At 42.9% G+C, this 18861-nt stretch overlaps 2 protein-coding genes across 2 annotated transcripts; both read right to left on the bottom strand.

The window, feature by feature from the left end:
- Window positions 1-2100: 2100 nt before the first annotated feature.
- Window positions 2101-3664, bottom strand: LOC311618536 (beta-defensin 130A-like; the record flags this gene model as incomplete). Its single annotated transcript, XM_084876168.1, has 2 exons — window positions 2101-2282; window positions 3601-3664. The coding sequence occupies 2 exons, from the start codon at window positions 3662-3664 to the stop codon at window positions 2101-2103; spliced, it is 246 nt and encodes an 81-aa protein (XP_084732294.1).
- Window positions 3665-10649: 6985 nt separating this feature from the next.
- LOC311619809 (beta-defensin 109-like) lies at window positions 10650-11529 on the bottom strand. The gene has a single exon (XM_084878369.1). The coding sequence runs from the start codon at window positions 11056-11058 to the stop codon at window positions 10768-10770; it is 291 nt and encodes a 96-aa protein (XP_084734495.1). The 5' UTR covers window positions 11059-11529; the 3' UTR covers window positions 10650-10767.
- Between the last annotated feature and the right edge of the window lie 7332 nt (window positions 11530-18861).

Genomic DNA, 18861 nt, shown 5'->3' with positions numbered 1-18861 from the left:
GCTGGGTTGACAGATGTGCGTTAACAGCCAGATGACATCGCTGGCTGTGGAGAAGGCATGCTACTTCCTTCCCATTGAACAGCATTCCTGCACAGCCTGCTCAGCAGCCCGGCACAGCAGGATCCACAGTGGCACTGGGATTATTAGAACGAGCAGAGGGAGCACGTGCGTGCCCAGTTCAGGGCCCGGGCCTGCTCTCTAAGCTGTGCTTGCACGGGACTGTGGTATTTGGCAGAGGAGAATGGAAGTGGACGAAATCCACGGAGGACAGTGCTTAGCAGGTTCGTGATGATGGTGGGACAGTCACGTTCTGCCAACAGCCACTGCCCTGCGTCTGCCATTCATGACAGTTATCCCCGACTGGCGACGGAACCACGCAGCCCTGTCATCCTAGCGAAAGACGGCCAGTGCATGACAAATTCAAGTCCAGATATCGGGGGCATGATTGATGAAGAGGGGGGTGTCGGCCCCGTGCCAGGAAGCATTCTGCTAAGCAGATGGGGTGCCTGTAATTTCCCCCCAATGGGGATTCAAAATAGGGTTGCAGTTTTAGCCAATAAAAATATAGGATACTCCGTCTATTTGGATTTCAGATATAATGAATAACTTCTAGTATAAATATGTGCCAAATATTATCCATTTTTATTCTTAAAATCTTCACTGTTTATCTGAACTTTGTATTTAATGGGGTATCCTGCCTCTTCTCTGGCAACCCTCATTAGAAATGGACAGCCACAGAAACGCTCGGAGAAAGCAGGGTGAGGCTCCCTTCTAGGGTTCATTGATTTTGCTCATTTCTTGAAGGAGAATGCTCAGGCAGATAAAGGCCAAAGAACGACAGTTGTAACTTAGAGATGACTGTCGCAAGAGCCTGTGATTGTCACCTACTGTGTTAGAAGACTGTGGTATTCTGGACATAAGGTGTGGGTGAAGGTGTCTCTTGTACTCAAGAAATGGGTGGTCTGTGGACAGCAGCTGTCCACATTAATAATAGGAATGTAGCCCAGCCAATGTGGCTCAGTGGTTGAGCATTAAGCCATGAACCAGGAGGTCACAGTTCGATTCCCAGTCAGGGCACAGGCCCAAGTTGCAGGCTTGATCCCCACTGTGGGGGTGTGTAGGAGGCAACCAATCTATGATTCTCTCATCAGTAATGTCTCTCTCTCTCTCTCTCTCTCTCTCTCTCTCTCTCTCTCTCTCTCTCTCTCCCTTCATCTCTGAAATCAATAAAAATATTTTTTTTAATTAATACTAATAGGAACACGGATCCTACAAACCATTAGAAGGTGGGAGTGCCCATCTTCCTCTGAGTCACTAGGGCTTTATGGCTCAGAAAACAACAACCCTGGAATTTTGGTTGTGGGACCTCATTCAAAAGGGTCTGTCCATGCTTGTGGGGCTTGTGTCATGTAACATTCCCATCCTCTTTCTTGCCGTTAACTTTTCTTAGCCATGAAGGGGAAACGATCCAGAGTTGTTATTCTGTTGGGAATTACTGCAACCAGGAAGTGGAGTTATGTGAGGGTGAACTTGGGAGGAAGAGCCAGCTTGCCGCTCTCTGGTGTCCCCAGGGAGCCTGGCTGCAGAGGGTGGTTCTGTTCTGCTCCTCCAAGGCCAGGGGGAGTGGGAGGGGCCACAGCCTCAGGGCAGGACAGTGCCATGGGTGGGCATGTGCCTCTTCCCCCGTTTGGTGTTAGCCAGACCTTCCCCCCACATCCCCCAAACAGCAATGAAATGACATATGTTTAGAACCAGATGAGGTTGCTATTCCACTTCAGGTCATCCAACAGGGCCTCCTGCTTTCTCACACCTGTATTATTTTACACATTTAAAATGTTATCTTTATCTTTAAAAAAAAAAAAGTCGTATTTTGTACAAAAATGTGCAGGGTATGAGATTCCTCTCTTATTTCATTGAGCCTTGTTGTGCGTGAGAGGCTTTGCAGGCACGGTGTCCAGAAGAAATCCCTCAGGGGTCAGCACACGTGGAAGCAGGACCTTTATTTCCCGTCAAGAGAGGGAAAGCAAGTTGGATTCGACAGGAATCTGCCAAACACATCCGTGTGTCCTGGAGTCAGAGGGCCCGACAGGTTGCTTCCTCCTAAGGAGACTTGGACTTGGGAGCCGGCGTTGGGTAGGGAAACAGTATCCACCACCTCCGACAGCATCTTTGCTCGTCGTTACACACCCCGATGGTGTCGTCCGTGGAGGTGCAGCCCCCCCTCTTGCAAATGCCTCTCAGAAGGACACACTGTTTTTTACCCGGAACAATGCCGGCCCTTGCTGCACAGGGAGAGATTTAACAAAGCCATTAGGTCACCATCCCATTCTGGTCATGCCCATAGAGCAGGATGTTTACAGAAAACTGGCTATGAAATGAAAAACCAGACTCTTAGGCCAAAAGAGTGCCTCTGGGGGAGGGCCAGCGACTGTGGGATCAAACTCCTATGGAGAGGGCAGTCCACGGACTTCTAGAAGCTTGGAAAGAGTGATCCTCTGCTGGGAAGCACACTCTGACACGTATGGGGCAGTGTGTTGTCACCGTGACAGGAGAGGTGTCCGTGGTGTGTAGTGGGTAAAGCCCAGGGTTGTTAAACTTTCCACCTATTGAATTTTCCTGGAACTACATTCTTGCCTCCTTCTGCAGACAGTCAAGAAAGAGTGCTGCCAAAACCAGTTTGGCTCAGTGGATAGACCACTGGCCAGCGGACTGGAAGGTTCCAGGTTAAATTCTGGTCAAGGGCATGTACCTTGGTTGCGGTTACAACCCCAGTAGGGAGTGTGCAGGAGGCAGCTGATCGATGATCCTCTCTTATCGATGTTTCTAACTCTCTATCCCTCTCTCTTCCTCTCTATAAAAAAATCAATAAAATATATTTTTTTAAAAAGAAAAGAAAGAGTCCTTCAGTTTCCACCTTACCTAGTTCCCCATTTCGGGACTATACAAGAAACACATGTTCTGAATTGCTCCACGCCCCTTAAATGTAGACACACAGAGAGGATTTCTCTCCAAGTTGAAAAGCAGTTTTCCTTAAATGCATCCCTGTGTCTTCTTCATTCATTTGGCCACAGAGAGACAGAGCTGTGTGCTCCAACACAATCATTCCCTTTAGTCCCAGTGCCTGGATCTCATTCCATCCGATTGTCCCGAGAGACACTAACCCTTTGCTAGCCCTCTGGTGTCACTGGCTTGGGAAAGACAAACTGGGCTGATCTTGACTGTCATGGAAGAAAGGGGACCTCCTGGCTTCAAAGGCCTTGGTCACCTTGGTGGGGAGGCTCACTCTGCTCCAGATAACCCCCTGTTCTCTGCCGTCTCTTCTTTTCCTGTGGTGAGGACACTGGACGTGAGGTCTACCCTCCTACATGACTGAGTGCACAGTTCAGTAGCGTTCAGTAAAGACTCAGTGTGGGCCAGCAGGTCTCTGGAACTTCCTCATCCTGTGTGAATGGAACTCTACACCCACTGAGCAGCAGCTGCCACCCCTCTAGGTCCGGGCAACCACCCCGCTGCTCCCTGGTTCTATGAGTTTGACTATTTAAGAGCCCTCATGGTAGTGCAGTCCTGCAGTGTGCGTCTTTTGTGACTGGCTTAGCTCACTTAGCATCATCATGTCTCCCTGGTTCCCAGTGCCATGCACTCTGTCCACCAGCCTCGTGTCCATTGTCACTGGCCTCGGTGGTTTCCATCTGTGAATCCCCCGCCCTTCACACCTTCAGTGAGGCACTCGCTGTACCTACCACCTTTGTTGACCCTGCCTATGCGTTGGGACCATATTTTCATGGGGTTTGGATCTAGGTGCCTAGGGTAGAAACTTCCTTTGGGAGAACAGATAAGGGGCCTCATCCAATGAGAGGTGGGGACACAGGGGCAGCAGAGGGTTGGGACAGTACACGCTTTCGATCCAGACCTGATGCTAACCCAGAGAACCCACGCAGAGCTGGAGCAGGCTTGTTTACCTTTGGATCACATGAATTGCCAGATTGCAAAGGTAAGAATTTTGACTTCCTAAGTCCGCATGATTGTTCTTAGACCATTTCTCTCTCTTCACCTGGCTGCTGGTGGTTTCTCAGGCCCAGTTCCACATGTTGACCTCAAAAGATGATTATCTCAAGATTAGGAAAGAAGGAGGCTACTATGGATCTGAAACAACTCCTGTGGTGGAGCCAGGAAGAGAGACCGAAAAGATAGCGGAAGTCGTGAAACAAGGGGCAAGAAAGTCACAGACACCCACCTGTCAGGCTTGTGGGCTGCCTGGAATCTGCAGAAAGTCCCGCTCTGTGTGGGTCACCCACACGGAGAATAAAGTCTGGCCGCCTTGCACTCCTTGTCCTTTACATGCCCACCTTCCCCCAATCAGCATTGGTGCCATACGCCTTTGGGGGGGGGGGGCATCATTTCATAAGAGCCTTGGCACATTTCCTTATGGGAATATGAGGTCATCTTACAGTCCGAGAGCTCACGAATTCCCTCCTTATCAGGGATGTGACATTGCCTCCTTCTTTCAAAGGGTTCATGAACGAACACTTAGATTCAGTTTTTCACTCCAAAGGCATGCCTCAAGGAAGTCTTCTCTAACCCTGAACACAGACAATGGCCATGTGCAATCCTCCGTTCCTTTTCATTGACTCGTTCAAATCCACAATTACCTCCTGATCTGTGCAATCATTTGACTAACATCTGTCTTCTGTATCATGAAAGTCACTTCATTTGGTTTCCCACAGGGTCCCATGTTCTTTGTTAAGTAACAGGGTCTCAATAAATATTTCTTGCTGTTGAATACAGTTACTCTGACCCCCTCCACATTTTTTCTCTTACTCCTTCTTAAAACCTCTTGGCTTCAGCCTAGTTTTGACAGTCTGGTTCCTGCTCTTGGATGGATTATTCTATTTGTGGGTATACAGTCTGGTTTGACTGTCAACTTTTCTCAATCTTAGACCTATATTTCCTAAAATCCTATTTTCCCATCAGTTATTTCTGGCCTTTGCTCTAGAACCACCATTTTATCTCAGTTTTCTTCCCACCCTGGGACTGAACCATTGCCATATCTCTTTTTCTACCATAAGGGTGGGTTTTGGCTAGCCCTTTACTTCTTCCAATCTATCCCTCTTTAACCTTCAAAAAAATAGACCAGACTCATAGCATGGGCTGTGACTTTGGATAGAGACAATAATTTAAGCGGAGCTGAGTTTAGCTTAGGTAGTGTAGGGCAAGTAGGGACAAAAATGTACACTCATCAGACATGCTGGCACATGTATCTTGGGAAAGTGCTTTCAGCTATCTGAAAATTGATAGCCATTTATCTGATTGTCAGGAACATAGATCAGGAAAATCTAAGGACTAGCATAAAACAGTCCAATAATAATACCAGAACAGGAAACCAACTCAACAGGCCCACCTTAAACAATCAAAGAAAGGAATTTGGAGGAATGTGAAATAAGATGTGTTTGTGTCTTTTAAAAGAGAAAACTTGAAAATCTCTTTAGTTCCTCCATATCCAATTAGGGGACTGAGGAAAAGGGCCTGACAGAAATTGGGATTATCATTTCATGGGCATACCCATGCCTGTAGATGAATGGAAACAACACTGACCCACATTAAAGATACTTGGTTCTAGCCTCAGTATTTGCTGCCACTTATGTGACTTGCATAAAGTCATATTTTCTGTCTCTGTGTGTACAAGAACTCTTTTATCTGTAAAATTAAAGAATTAATCATTAGATTGCTTTCTAGTTTTTAGTCATTAACATCACATAATCTTACATTAGGTGTCATTACAAGTGTGTCTTATGACAGAATTGAAAACCAAAGGAGAAACAATATGAACTCCAGGAGGAGAAAATTATATGTCTTGTAGATCCCAATATATCCATGGATTAGGCAATGATCAAACAAATGAGCATCTTTGGTTTCATTTAAGTCAATCTTAGAGTTGAACCAAGGAAGAGAGAGAGTTATCCAGACTATGTCTATGCTCAGTGGCCACAGACATTATTTTCAGGGATGTGATCATCTGTCACTAAAAGTGGAGAAAAGGATTTTGTCAGTTCTTACAAAAATCTGGTTGAAAGTGACCACATTCCCTTTTCTTTTTGATTCTACATGTCAGTAGTCAAACTTCTGAACCATGGGTCATAAAGATGTAACTCAGATTCTCAAGCCCTTTTTTCATATTTTGTATTTTGCTTAAAATTTGACCAGTGAAGCTTTATCCCTCTGTTAGTGCTTTTTCCAAATTCTGCTGCTCCCTATTTATTTGTTTTTTATAATTTGACACAATCCTCTCTTATTGAGCTCTGCGTTGTGCATCTAACTTCTACCCTTCACAAAAACTCCTTGCCAATTGACTACATCTTCTATTCACTAAATCAATAGCTGCTATTTTTCACTCGCCTTTTGAGGGATTGTGGCCCTGGTAATAGCTATTTGATTTGTATGTTAATTCTCAAGTCACATGTCCAAGCTTCTTTACCTCTCTCTCTACTTGGGCTACATTTTATAATCATGGAGTTCTTGGGTCTTGTTTTCTGTTGATGGAAATCTTTGCCCTGCTTTGCCATGCTATCCTCATCTGTTAAGGGAGACAAGCTTGCTGCAATTCTGAATTTTTAAAGGTTATGCATTAGGGTCTGAGTGAAGATGGCCATGGGAAAACTGAGCATACCAGTAGGCCTCCTGAGAAACCAGGCTCTGTAATTATCCACCATCTTACCTTTCAGTATTATAGTCACAAAGAAGAGGAGCACAGGAAGCAGGGGAGAGAGTCTCATGGTTGAATGCCCAGTAGAGAGGTGAATGATCGGGGTAACGGAACACAGGGCCTTTTATTAATTTCTGGAGAACTGACATTCCTCTTGGTCAGTGAAGCTTAACAAGTAAGAAAATAAAACAGCTTCTGTTGGAATATCTCCAAAATGTGGAATCTTTAAACTTGGTGACAAATTAACCTAATTACAGGAAGCCGGATGGCCAACACTTCACTTTTTTCAATGGACACTCCAGTTCTTCAGAGGCCAGTACCTTTGGCCAGTCTTTTAAAGGAGACCAGGAGGTAGGCTTGTGAGTGTAGTTTTTTGTTTGTTTTTTTACCAAAAGTCCTCTGGCTTGAAAGGGGACTCTTCTACAACACACTCTTTTCCACAGTAGGAATAAGAGATTGCCAAAGGATCTTTTTTTTTTTTTTAAGTGAAGTGCAAGTTTAAATTATTTCTTAAAAGAGAGGATAGTGTCACGTATGTGCAATGTTCTTGATAGCATCTGAAAGGTAAAGATACTTAGTTCACATAGAAAACTAACATTTTCTTGTCCTTTATCAATCATTTGTGTAACTGTCCCACATGGCAAGGATGGTGAGATTGGATGAGTTAAAATATCAGAAATACAGAGCACAGTATTTCCTCAATGATCATCTGTTGTCAAGACTGTATGTCAACTGTAATTGAAAAAAAAAAAAAACCAATTTAAAATAAAAAAGAGACTGTATGTCTCCAACTTAAAGAGAATCCCTATTCTCCCAACCTTCCCCAGCATATTGGAACAAGGTATTAAAAGTATCTTATTGATGGATTGACCCCTTGATTATTCTACTAGAGGCCTAGTGCATGAAAATTCAGGGACTGAGAGGGGGATCCCTCAGCCCAACCTGCCCCCTCTCTCAGTTCAGGAGCCCTCGGGGGCAGGAGGTGACCCGGTGATCAGGGGAAGGCAATGCCCCATCACACCTCTGCTGCTGCAACTGCCAGCAGCACAAGCCTTGACCAGCCCTGGTTATCTGAGCCTCAGGCAGCCCTGGGCAGTTGGGTAGCCTACATCTGAGGTTTGCCTGTGCCTTGGGCTGGCCCTAGGCAGCTGGGCAGCTGCCATTCAAGGCTTGCCTGAGCCTCGGGCCGGCCCTGGGTGGCTCAGTGGTTTGGGGGCTAAAGGGACTGGGGGATTCTGAGGCAGAGTCACAGAGCAGTCAGGCCCACCTGGGAGTGGGCCCGCCTTGCCATTTGCCTACCACCCTGGCAGGGCTGAGTGGACTGGGCACTGCCATCTTGTGGCTGTGGGTGCCACCATCTTTTAAAGTATGGCAGTCAATTAGCATATTCCCTCCTTATTGGCTGTGGGCACCACCATATTTGAGGGTGGGACAGTCAATTAACATATCCCTTCCTTATTGGCTGTGGGCACCATTCTTTTGCGAAGGCATGAGGGTCAATTAGCATATTCCCTCCTTATTAGATAAGATAATGACTTCCTTTGTCTCTTTGACTGCTTGTAGCTTAAAGTCCTTTTTTTTATATATAAAGAATAGCTTGCCGAAAGTGGTTTGGCTCAGTGGATAGAGCATTGGCCTGCTGACTGAAAGCTTCCGGGTTAGATTCCGGTCAAGGGCATGTACCTTGGTTGTGGGCACATCCCCAGTAGGGGGTGTGCAAGAGACGGTTGATAGATGTTTCTCTCTCATCCGTGTTTCTAGCTCTCTATCCCTCTCTCTTCCTCTCTGTAAAAAAATCAATAAAATATATTAAAAAAAAAAAAAAAAAAAAAAAGAATAGCTAACCTTGTTTATTTTGGTTACCATTTGCTTGAAGTATCTTTTTCCATTCCTTCATTACAAAGTCTCTGTGCATCTTTGAAGCTGAAATGAGTCTTTTGTAGAGTGAATATTGTTGGATCTTGTCTTTTAAATTCATAGAGCAATTCTGTATATTTGATTGCAGAATTTAATCCATTTATGTTAACACTAAAGGCCTGGCGCATGAAATTCGGGTAGGATCCCTAGGCTGGCCAGCAATCAGGGATAATCTGGGGGGCAAACAGTGGGAGCAATAGGAGGGCACCCGCCTTGGCCAGCCTGATGCCACCAGCTCACTGGCCGCACACCCTGCTGCCTCTGGTCGCCTCCCTCTACTAGAGGACCAGTGGGGTGATCAGTGAGGGGGGGCCCGCTGTCACCTGCCTTTGCCGACCTGGGACCTTTTGGCTGGGGACAGCTCCTGCATTGAACATTTGCCCCCGGTGGTCAGTGCATGTCATAGCAACCCATTGTTCCATCATTAGTCTATTTGCATATTAGGCTTTTATTATATAGGATGATTATTGATAAGTAAGAACTTACTTTGCTATTTTGTTAAATTTCTGTTGATTTGAAGTCCATTATTTCTTTCTCATTATCTTGCTGTCTTTTATAATTTGACTTCTTTTAGTATCAGTATGCTTGGACATCATGTTCTATTGTGTAATTACTACAGGGTTTTCCCTGGAGGTTTTACATAAAGTATATTAAAGTTTAGCACTTTATTTTAAACTTATAGAACATGCCCAGCCAATGTGGCTCAGTGGTTGAACGTCAGCCTATGAATCAAGAGATCATGGTTCAAATTCTGGTTAGGGCACATGATCAGGTTTTGGGTGCTGTAGGCAGCCAATTAATGATTCTATCTCATATTGGTGTTTCTATCTCTCCTCTCTTCCTCTCTAAAATCAATAAAAATAAATTTTTTAAAATAGTTTTAAAATAAGCAAATAAAATATATATTATAAATAAATAAATAAACTGATAGAACATAACTTCAGTAGTACTCCTAAACATTTTTATGACAGTGAATATATCTTATTTAAAATATGACAAACTTTTTAAAATACTCAAATCACCAAAGCTTACTCAAGAAATTATTGATAACATGAATAATCCCTGATATCCCCAGAGAGTGGAGAGGGTGAAGGAGCTCTCTGACCACCATTTATGCACTTAGTGCCTGACCTTACAGCCTAGCTCCACTGTTTTAAGGTCAAGTTTGCCCTAACCCTTGTCAATATTGTATCACATTATGTAGAAAATGTGCACACTCTGAGAATAAAAAAAATAAATATTGCATTATAGAAAGAAAAATGTGGTCCTTACCACATTTTTCTAGTCATCAAAATTTAATACATGAGTGAAAACTAAAACTATTAAGATCTACTTTGAGGGATGTGACATCAGGAAAGGAAAGTGAGAACTTCGGACAAGAGGGGGAAAGATGATCTTGAAGTCAGAAGTTATGGAGTAACCCAATCTCTATGTGAAAGGAGTACTGACAGCATACTCTTCAAAGAGGTCAATATATAGTCACAGTGAAATTCCAGTTCTACGAAAAAATTATGTGTCTAGGGGAGTAAAACCTTGGGAATCTAAATGATCAGAATGTTCTTTCATAGGGGTAACATCAGAATCTCTTTGTTAGTTGAAGTTTTATTGTTTAGATACTTAATGTACATTTCTATTTATCTTCAACCTCTGATTGTCTCTCCTTTCTTGTTTTCATCTCTTTGTGGTTATCTGCTGTGCAGTTACCATCTTTGTGTTTATCCTAAATTATTCTTTTCTTCCCCCCTTTCTGTTTTGTTCCCTTTCTTTATCTATATCTCTTCCTTTTCCTTATATTTTCTGAATTTCCTCTGTGTTTTGCCTTTGCATTTTTTCTGCATGTCTATTTAATGATGTTTTGTATAATTAGTTTCACCTTTGTGACTTTTTGTTAACCTTTTGTTCTTTCTGTAACAAATTTTAAAATATGCATTTATTGTTAAATAAATGGCCTTTCTCACTTTAAAAGGCATTGTTTGTATCTGAAAAGGAATCCAAAGAAGTAGCATGTGGGTAGATTTTAAATCATTATGTATTTATTTTTAGTGACACAGGAAAATAAAAGTTGATCATAAAGTTGGAATGCATCAAAATATATATATTCTAATGTTAGAAGACAGCAATGTTCCTTTGGATGCTTCCATTTCCTCATTTCATTTCACTCTAGGCTTCAGAGGTTCTTGGTAGTCTGAATATATAGACGGTGTGGGGACTGGTATCAGGACCCACCATGCTCTGCAGCATGGATACCTTTTTCGGCAGGCACCAATGGTATCCTCTATGATTTTGCAGATGTCTCTTCTACAGGTGCCGGACAGATTGAGACAATGGCTTTCAGAAGGACCCAAACCGCTTCTTACTGCAGAGAAAGAGAGTCGTGAGGTAATTAGTTCATGAGTGAATCCACTCTGCCTGTGAGGACAGAAGAGTTCTGGATTGAGCATTTCTACATGGAGAGAAGGAGCTGGATGAAGGCTCTTCCCACTCACTGTCCCCCCTCACAGTCTCTGTTGTTCACCCAACAGCCTGAGTGTTCACAATGCCTTCCTTTTCTTTAAGTTCTTGTCCTTGCTAATGTAAGAACTTCGGTAAATGTCAAAATGGAACAACAGGTAGATGGATAAAATATGCATTTTAAATATACCTGTTTTCTTCATTTATTCGTTTATATGGGTCTTCAGCCAAGATTTACTAACTTCTCCTCTTTGTCAGTCATTTTTCTTTATACTAGTAATAGAACACTGAAAATAGCTGAAATGGTTTGTATTCTCACAGAACTTATATTCAATAAAGGAAATAATGACTACACAAAAATAAATGAATAATATAATATCAGAAAGTGACAAGTGTTTAGAACAAAATAATGTGATAATGGAAAGGTCTGGATGATGGAATTGTTAAAATAGAGGCTTTCTGAGGAGGATGTAGCTTTTGAAATGACATCTGAATGATGAAAATAAAAAGACATTCATTCTCCTGGCTTAGTTTATTTGGAGAATATAAAGACCTGTGTATATGGAGAATATTGGGGGGAAAAAACAATTCTAAAATTCATATGACACCATGAAAAAAATCCCTGAATAGTTAAGGAAATCTTGAGAAAGTAGAACGAAGATGGAGGCATCACACTTCCTGAAGTCAAACTGTATTCCAAAGCTATATTAATCAAAACAGTATGGTACTGCTCTAGAAACAAATTCAATAGACCAAGGAAACTGAATTGAGAGCCCAGAAAAAAAGCCCATGTATTTTGGTCAACTAATATTTAATAAATGTGCCAAGAATAACCAATGCGGAAAGAACTGTCTCTTCAATAAAGGATGCTGGGAAACCTGGATATTCACATCAAAACAATGAAACAACTCACAAAAATTCCCTTAAAGTAGATTAAAAGCTTCAACATAAGACCCAAAGCCATAAAAGTCCTAGAAGAAAACATAAGAACAAATTTACTTGACATTGGTCTTGACAATGACCTTTGGATGTAACACCAATAGAACAAGTCATAAAATGAAAAAATAAGTAACTGGGATTGCATCTTCTTCAAAGCAAAAAAAGCCATCAACAAAATGCAAAGAAACCCACAGAATGAGAAAAAAAATTTCAAATCATAACTATCCAGATATATATAGGACCCATACAACTAAACAGCAATAATAATAATAATAGTAATAGTAATAGTAATCCAATTAAAATATGAACAAAAGACTTGAGTAGAATTTTTTTTTCAATGGCCAACAAGGACATAAAAAGGTGCTTGGTAGACTGAAGCAAAGTGAAAATCCAAACCACAATGAGATACCACCTCACACCTGTTAGAATGGCTATTATAAAAAAATATAAGAGATAACAAGTACTGGTGAAGATGTGAAGAAAAGGGAGCCCTGGTACACTGAGGGTGGGTTTGCAAATTAGTGTAGTCACTATGGAAAACAGTATGGAGATTCATCAAATATTTTAAAGCAGAACTACCATATGATCCAACAAATCCACTTCTGGATATATATTCAAAGGGAAATAAATCACTATCTCAAAGAGATATCAGCATTGTTCATTGTAGAAATATTCACAATAGCCAAGATCCTAAGAGTCTATCATCAGGACAGACATTGAATCTGTTGATGGAGGAAGAAAATGTGGTATGTATAACAATGAAATATTATTCTGCCACAAAGAGAGAAATTCCATAAACACTCTGGCATTTCACTGAGTATGGGGCAGTTGTTCTCTGAGGCTGGTCATGGGACAGAATCCCAGAGAGATACTTTCAGGGTTCAGATGTAGAAACTATTGAACTTGAGATGGTGTAGAAGACCCAAGAGAAGCTCCATGGAATTCTGGCCACAGTCCACTGTGCTGGGATAAAACTATGGAGGAGATTCATGGGGGCAAACTTGGGAGCTCATCTTTGAATATTAATTTTAAAAATTAAACATCTATATAATGTTATAAATTACACACCGTTGAATATTCATTACAAGACTGGACTTCAAAAGAGAAATTCAGGAGGGGTATTTAAAAAGGATGGAACTAGCTCCAAGGACTGGATGGAGAGAGAGAAGAGAAGAGGGCCGGGAACTGAGCCTTGGATCTCTCCAGTCTGGGAGAAAAGGAGGTGGAAAACTACAAAATGGCAGCCTATTCCATAGAGGGCCCAGAAGGCAGTATCAAAGTGAAAGATAAGGACATAGAAGCAAAGGCAAGGACGAGATGGGCCAACAGAGCTGAGACCACTGAGAAAGGAGGAAGTATTTGGACCACTTGAGTCTCAAAGCTCCTTCCGGACAGGGGTGTGGAGACAGAAGAAATCCCATGCAGCTCTGACCATTGTTGAATCCTGCTTCTATTGTGAGCACATGAACGCCCGCCCACAAACTCATGAATCCGCATGGTCTGATTCAGCATTGTCCACAGTTCAGCGGAGGCTGTCGAATAAGCAGCCTGGGAACATGGGCAGCTGCATTTCCAGCAGCAGGTTTTTCTGTATTTGAGCCATAGCCTTCGATAAGTCCCCGTTGATATCATACTTCCCAGGGTGAAATTCAGAAGTGTGCCCAGCAGTGAATACAGTCTGAACAAGTCCTTCTTTAAATGAAAGGATTTAATTTAGCATTCCAATACAGTTATTAACAGCAGTCCTTTTACTTTCCAAAAGTGTCTAGTTTGGATAAAAAGGTATATGGGCAGCCTCCCTTTACAACCATGGACATATCTCTTCCATAATGAGAGCTCATCTCCAAACTGAAATATTTCCAGGTGCAAACATAAAGACTACTTGGTGTAATATGTGTCTTCTATTTATGATCTGTCCCACTGGTATGGAGTAGCCTTGCTTGATGAACAAACTACATTCTCTCTACACCATTGCCTATTGGCCTCTTAAGCTCTGGAACATTGTTTCCAGATGCACGCATAAATACTTATCGCCCAGACTTGTGGAGCTCTGCTACAGACCTCAGTCCTCACCTCTGAAAGTGGTGAGTTTGAACCTGGTAACACAAAGGATTTGTGACCGTAGAATATCACCTTTTGTATTGCCCTCTCCATTCCCCGGCACAATTGCTTTCTTACTGCATATCTAATGCATTCGTGTTCCAAAGTGTGTACTCCAGCCTCATGTCACAGGACCAGATTTAGGCTTTGGGAATCTATTTTTTTGTGGCTGTCATTTACCATAGAATCCCTTGCCAGAATGTGAGTGAGCACATCATCTTCTCAGTAACCTCTCCTTCCTTTTGAAACCCAACACTCGGTGTGTGCCATTTAGAGACAGTGACCAGTTTGGCTGGGACAGTTCTGTTTTGTGCCTGTTTGTTCCGATGCGGTTATAACAGGGGTCCCTTTACTTTCCAAAAGTGTCTAGGTATATGCCCAGCCTCTTCTTGCAACCATGCACATGCCTCTTCCATAATGAAAGCGCATTTGCATCCATTCAGGTATCAAACACATCATGACAGAGATCCCCAAGACATGCCCTTAGCACTAGCTGCTGGTGATGGAATTCTGTCCATCTCCTTTGACCTAGTGAGTAGATATAATGATAATCTGAAAAGCCACTTCCCTTGAAGCCCTTCTACAAATTCACCTGTCTACAAATCAGTGATCATGCCTCATCGAGGCATCCCAAGATATAAAGTGTGGAGAAAGCAGAAGTGACCTCAGCAGGCAGTTTGGTCAATGGCAAAAGAGTGGTCTTGTTCCTATCCTACCCGTTATGGTCCCAGAGAAGCGATTGATATTAGGTCTATGAGTCCATAAGACTGATGCCAGGGTTTTGTTGGACCTGTCAGATAGCCTTCTAAACCACAGACCCAAGTGGTCAACCATCACCTTACCTGGGGGTAAGAGGGTCAGAAGGAGGAGAGTAGAGAGAAGCACATGGTGCCTCATGGTTGACCAGCCAGTGAAGAGGAAAGGCATCAGAACAGTCAGAGTCCAGAGTCTCTGGGGATGGCAGGCCCCAGGCTTTTTATGATGCTCCCAGGCCTGTGGTTTGTTCTTGGTTAGTAGACCCTGACAAAGCCAGAAGAACTCAGTCTCCCACAGGAAATCTCCAGGCGCAAAGGTACATGCTGTGCTGGTAACTCAATGGACGAGAAAGCCAAAGTCAATGCTGCCCATGTCCCAGGGGTCACGGTAGCCTCCCTGTAAGCCATGTTCTCTCCTGCTTTCCTTAAGGCACATGCATATCTGACCAGTGGCCATACGTGATGACTTCCTGTGTGCCAGGTGGTGATGTAAAGCTAAGTTACTCCAGCTGGATCAATAAGGTCATGGGAGATGAACAGTAAAATGGATGCAGGTAGTAATATACGTAAAGGACACAATAGGCCTAAGGAGATAGTGGTTCTTTATACCAAGGGGAAGGGAGGATGTGAATGTCAGGAAAAGCTTCATGAAAAAGATGATCAAGAGCATGCTCCACCCCTGGCCTGTTTTTTGTGGGGTTTTTTTGTTTTGTTTTGGTTTGGTTTGGTTTTGGTTTTTGTGGGGGGGTTTTTTGTTGTTTGTTTGTTTGCTTGCTTGTTTTTTTCAGTAGTTAGAGAATAAGCCCATGAACTAAAGGGTCCTGGATTCTATTCCAGTCAAGGGCATGTAACTTGGTTGTAGGTTCGATCCCCAGCCCTGGTTGGGATGCATGCAGGAGGCAACCAATTGATGTGTCTCTTTCACATAGATGTTTCTCTCTGTGTGTCTCTCCATGTTCCTTAACACTGTCTCTAAAAATCAATGGAAAAAAATATCCTCAGTGAGGATTAACAACAAAAAAGAACATGCTCCAAATAGTTTGGTATTTCATCCCTATAGCAACTATGTTGAAAGCATATTTGTAGATTTTGTGGCCTTTGGAAATATATTTTTATTATTTGTGTAAATGTTTGTTTTTAATTAAAACCTGGCATTACAGAAAATGTAAAAAACAGAAAAAAAATAAGTTCTTGGAATCCACTGCTGAAATTTAATCATAATTATACATTTTAGAAAACTTTTCCCAGTATAGATATCTTTTGCTTTCTTAGCAGAATAGTCACTATAATAATTGTCTTTTGTTTAAACCTAAATTGCACTCTCTGGATAAAAATCCACTCTGTTGAATGCTAGAATCATCAACTTCTATCATGGCTCCCAATGGCCTCTGTCTCCTTATGACCATGCCATTGTGTGACATCCTTCCCCAAGAGTGGGCAGGACTAACAGGTAGAATCAAGCAGGTGAGATGGTATGCCACTTCCTAGGTTAGTGGAAAACCACTTTTCCACTTGGGCACCCTCTCTTAGCCTCTTGCTCTAAGTAAAGACAGCTGCCATGTTCTGAGCTGCCTTAGGGAAAGACCTCTGGGACCAGCTATAGATGACTAGTGATCAGCCAGTGAAGACCCTAGTCTGATCATCACTACAGGAGTGAGTCTAGAAGCCTACAGATGAACCTCTAGTCTGGGCCAAAGCTTGACAGCAGCCTCAAAAGAGCTTTGGGGCCAAAGGTGCGTAAATGAGCCTCACCATGTAAATTGCTTAGATAGTAAAAGTGATTATTGTTTTAAGCTGCTAACTTCAGGCCATGTGCCATACATCAGTAAATACCTAGTATTTCCGGGAATAAAGCATTCCCTGCTCCTCAAGCAAGCATGCTTTAATATGGCAGGAACAGGAGGGGGGAAGAGGAAGGGGTCACAGTTGTATTCAGGTATTTTCCAGTTTATGTTAAAGAGGTGATTGTATCAAAACATTTTAAACTAGAGGCCCAGTGCATGAATTCGTGCATGGGTGGGGCCCCATGGCCTGGCCAGTGATGGGAGCCAACTGGTGCTGGCCGGCCGGGAGGAGGGACTGTGGGAGTTTGGCTGGACACAGGAAATTGGCTGTGGGAACTCACTAACCACTAGGAGGCAGCTCCTGCATTGAACAGCTGCCCCCTGGTGGTCATTGTGCATCATAGCTTCCATCCAGTCATCTGGATTTGGTCATCCAGTCGTATTGGTTGCTTAGGCTGATGATAGATAGATAGATATAGAGATAGATAGATAGATGATAGATAGATGATAGATATAGATAGATAGATAGATAGATAGATAGATAGATAGATAGATAGATAGATAGATAGAAAGATAGATAGATGATAGATAACCATGCCAATGATCCTATCTACCTGGCATATAATTACATTATTGAGTGTGTGTGTGTGTGTGTGTGTGTGTGTGTGTGTGTGTGTGTGTTTGTGAGAGAGAGAGAGAGAGAGAGAGAGAGAGAGAGAGAGAGAGAGAGAGAGAGAGAGAGAAAATAAAGAAATATCACCCAACAATAATTGGGTCAAGAATGCTCCCTGTGATAAACAATCACTTGATATTTCTTTTTCAACTTTATGGTCCTTGTTGGAAGAATAAAGAACAAGGAATACTCCCTGATGAAGATGTAAGAGACATTTCAGATCCTACATATAAAAAGCCATTGCTCCTGGTAATAAAGGTAATGGGGATGAGGGCAAAAGCAATGCCAACATTCAGTTTCTGATCACATCTCCTGTCATCATGAGCTGTATCATCACAGTGGAAGACAGCAAACAAATACCCACTCAGTGTGTTTGTTTGTTTGTTTGTTTGTTTCCATTCATTGCTTCATCCAAAGCTTCAGATAATGGTGTGTGGCCACATGATCCTGAAATATGAGAGGCAGAAAGAAAGTATTGTCTGCCAGTGCTTCGGATTTGAATATTGGTGAATTTTGTGTATTTTCTGACTCACAATGTTGCCATTTCACTTTTGTTCAACTCTGCCTTTCCCAACCCAAGGATGCTGCCTCACCTGCCCCTATGCACCATCAAACCACACCCAGGTAGCCATGCCTTAGCCATTAAAAGTATTGCCTCTTTATGTTTTACTTGGCTAAATATCTTTTTCTCTTATTGTATATCTTTATTCACACCCTGACAGGTATTGTAGAAGGAAAGATATATATCTTCTAGTGTATGTATGTATGTATGTATATATATATATATATATATATATATATATATATATATATATATATATATATATATATATACTAGAGGCCCATTAAACGAAATTCATGCATGGGAGTGTGTGTCCCTCAGCCCAGCCTGCACTCTCTCCAATCTGGGACCCCTCAAGGGATGTCTGACTGCCCATTTAGGCCTAATTCTACTGGCAGTTGGACATCCATCTCACAATCTAGGACTGCTGGCTCCCAACTGCTCACCTGCCTGCCTTCCTGATTGCCCTAACTGCTGCTGTATGCCAGCCTGATCACCCCTAACCACTCCCCTGCCAGCCTGATTGATGCCTAACTGCTCTCCTGCCAGCCTGTTTGCCCCTAACTTCCCTCCCCTGCAGGCCTGGTCACCCCTAACTGCCTTGCCTTGCAGGCCTAATCACCCCTAAGTACCCTCCCCTGCAGGCTGGATCCCCCACAACTGGCCTTCCCTGCAGGCCTGGTTGATTCCAATTTCCCTCTTCTGCCACCCTGGTCACCCCTAAATGCCCTCCCCGGCAGGCCTGGTGCCTCCCAACTGACCTTCCTCTGCTGGCCATCTTCTGGTGGACAGCTTGTGTCCACATGGGAAAAGCCATCTTTAACCACATGGAGGCAGCCATCTTGTGTGTTGGAGTGATGGTTAATTTGCATACTCTCTTTTATTAGATAGGTAAGAGGCCTGGTGGGGGCCAGCTGGTTTGCCTTGAAGGGTGTCCTGGATCAGAGTGGGGGTTCCCTTGGGGTGTGGGGTGGCCTGGG

Source organism: Pipistrellus hanaki (genome assembly GCF_964339955.1).
Source record: "Pipistrellus hanaki genome assembly, chromosome: 3".
Lineage (NCBI taxonomy): Eukaryota > Metazoa > Chordata > Mammalia > Chiroptera > Vespertilionidae > Pipistrellus > Pipistrellus hanaki.
This window is presented reverse-complemented; position numbering and strand designations above follow the sequence as displayed.

Excerpts from the sequence above, each read along its gene's own strand:
- LOC311619809 (XM_084878369.1), bottom strand. The coding sequence starts at position 11,058 with ATGCTCAATCCAGAACTCTTCTGTCCTCACAGGCAGAGTGGATTCACT.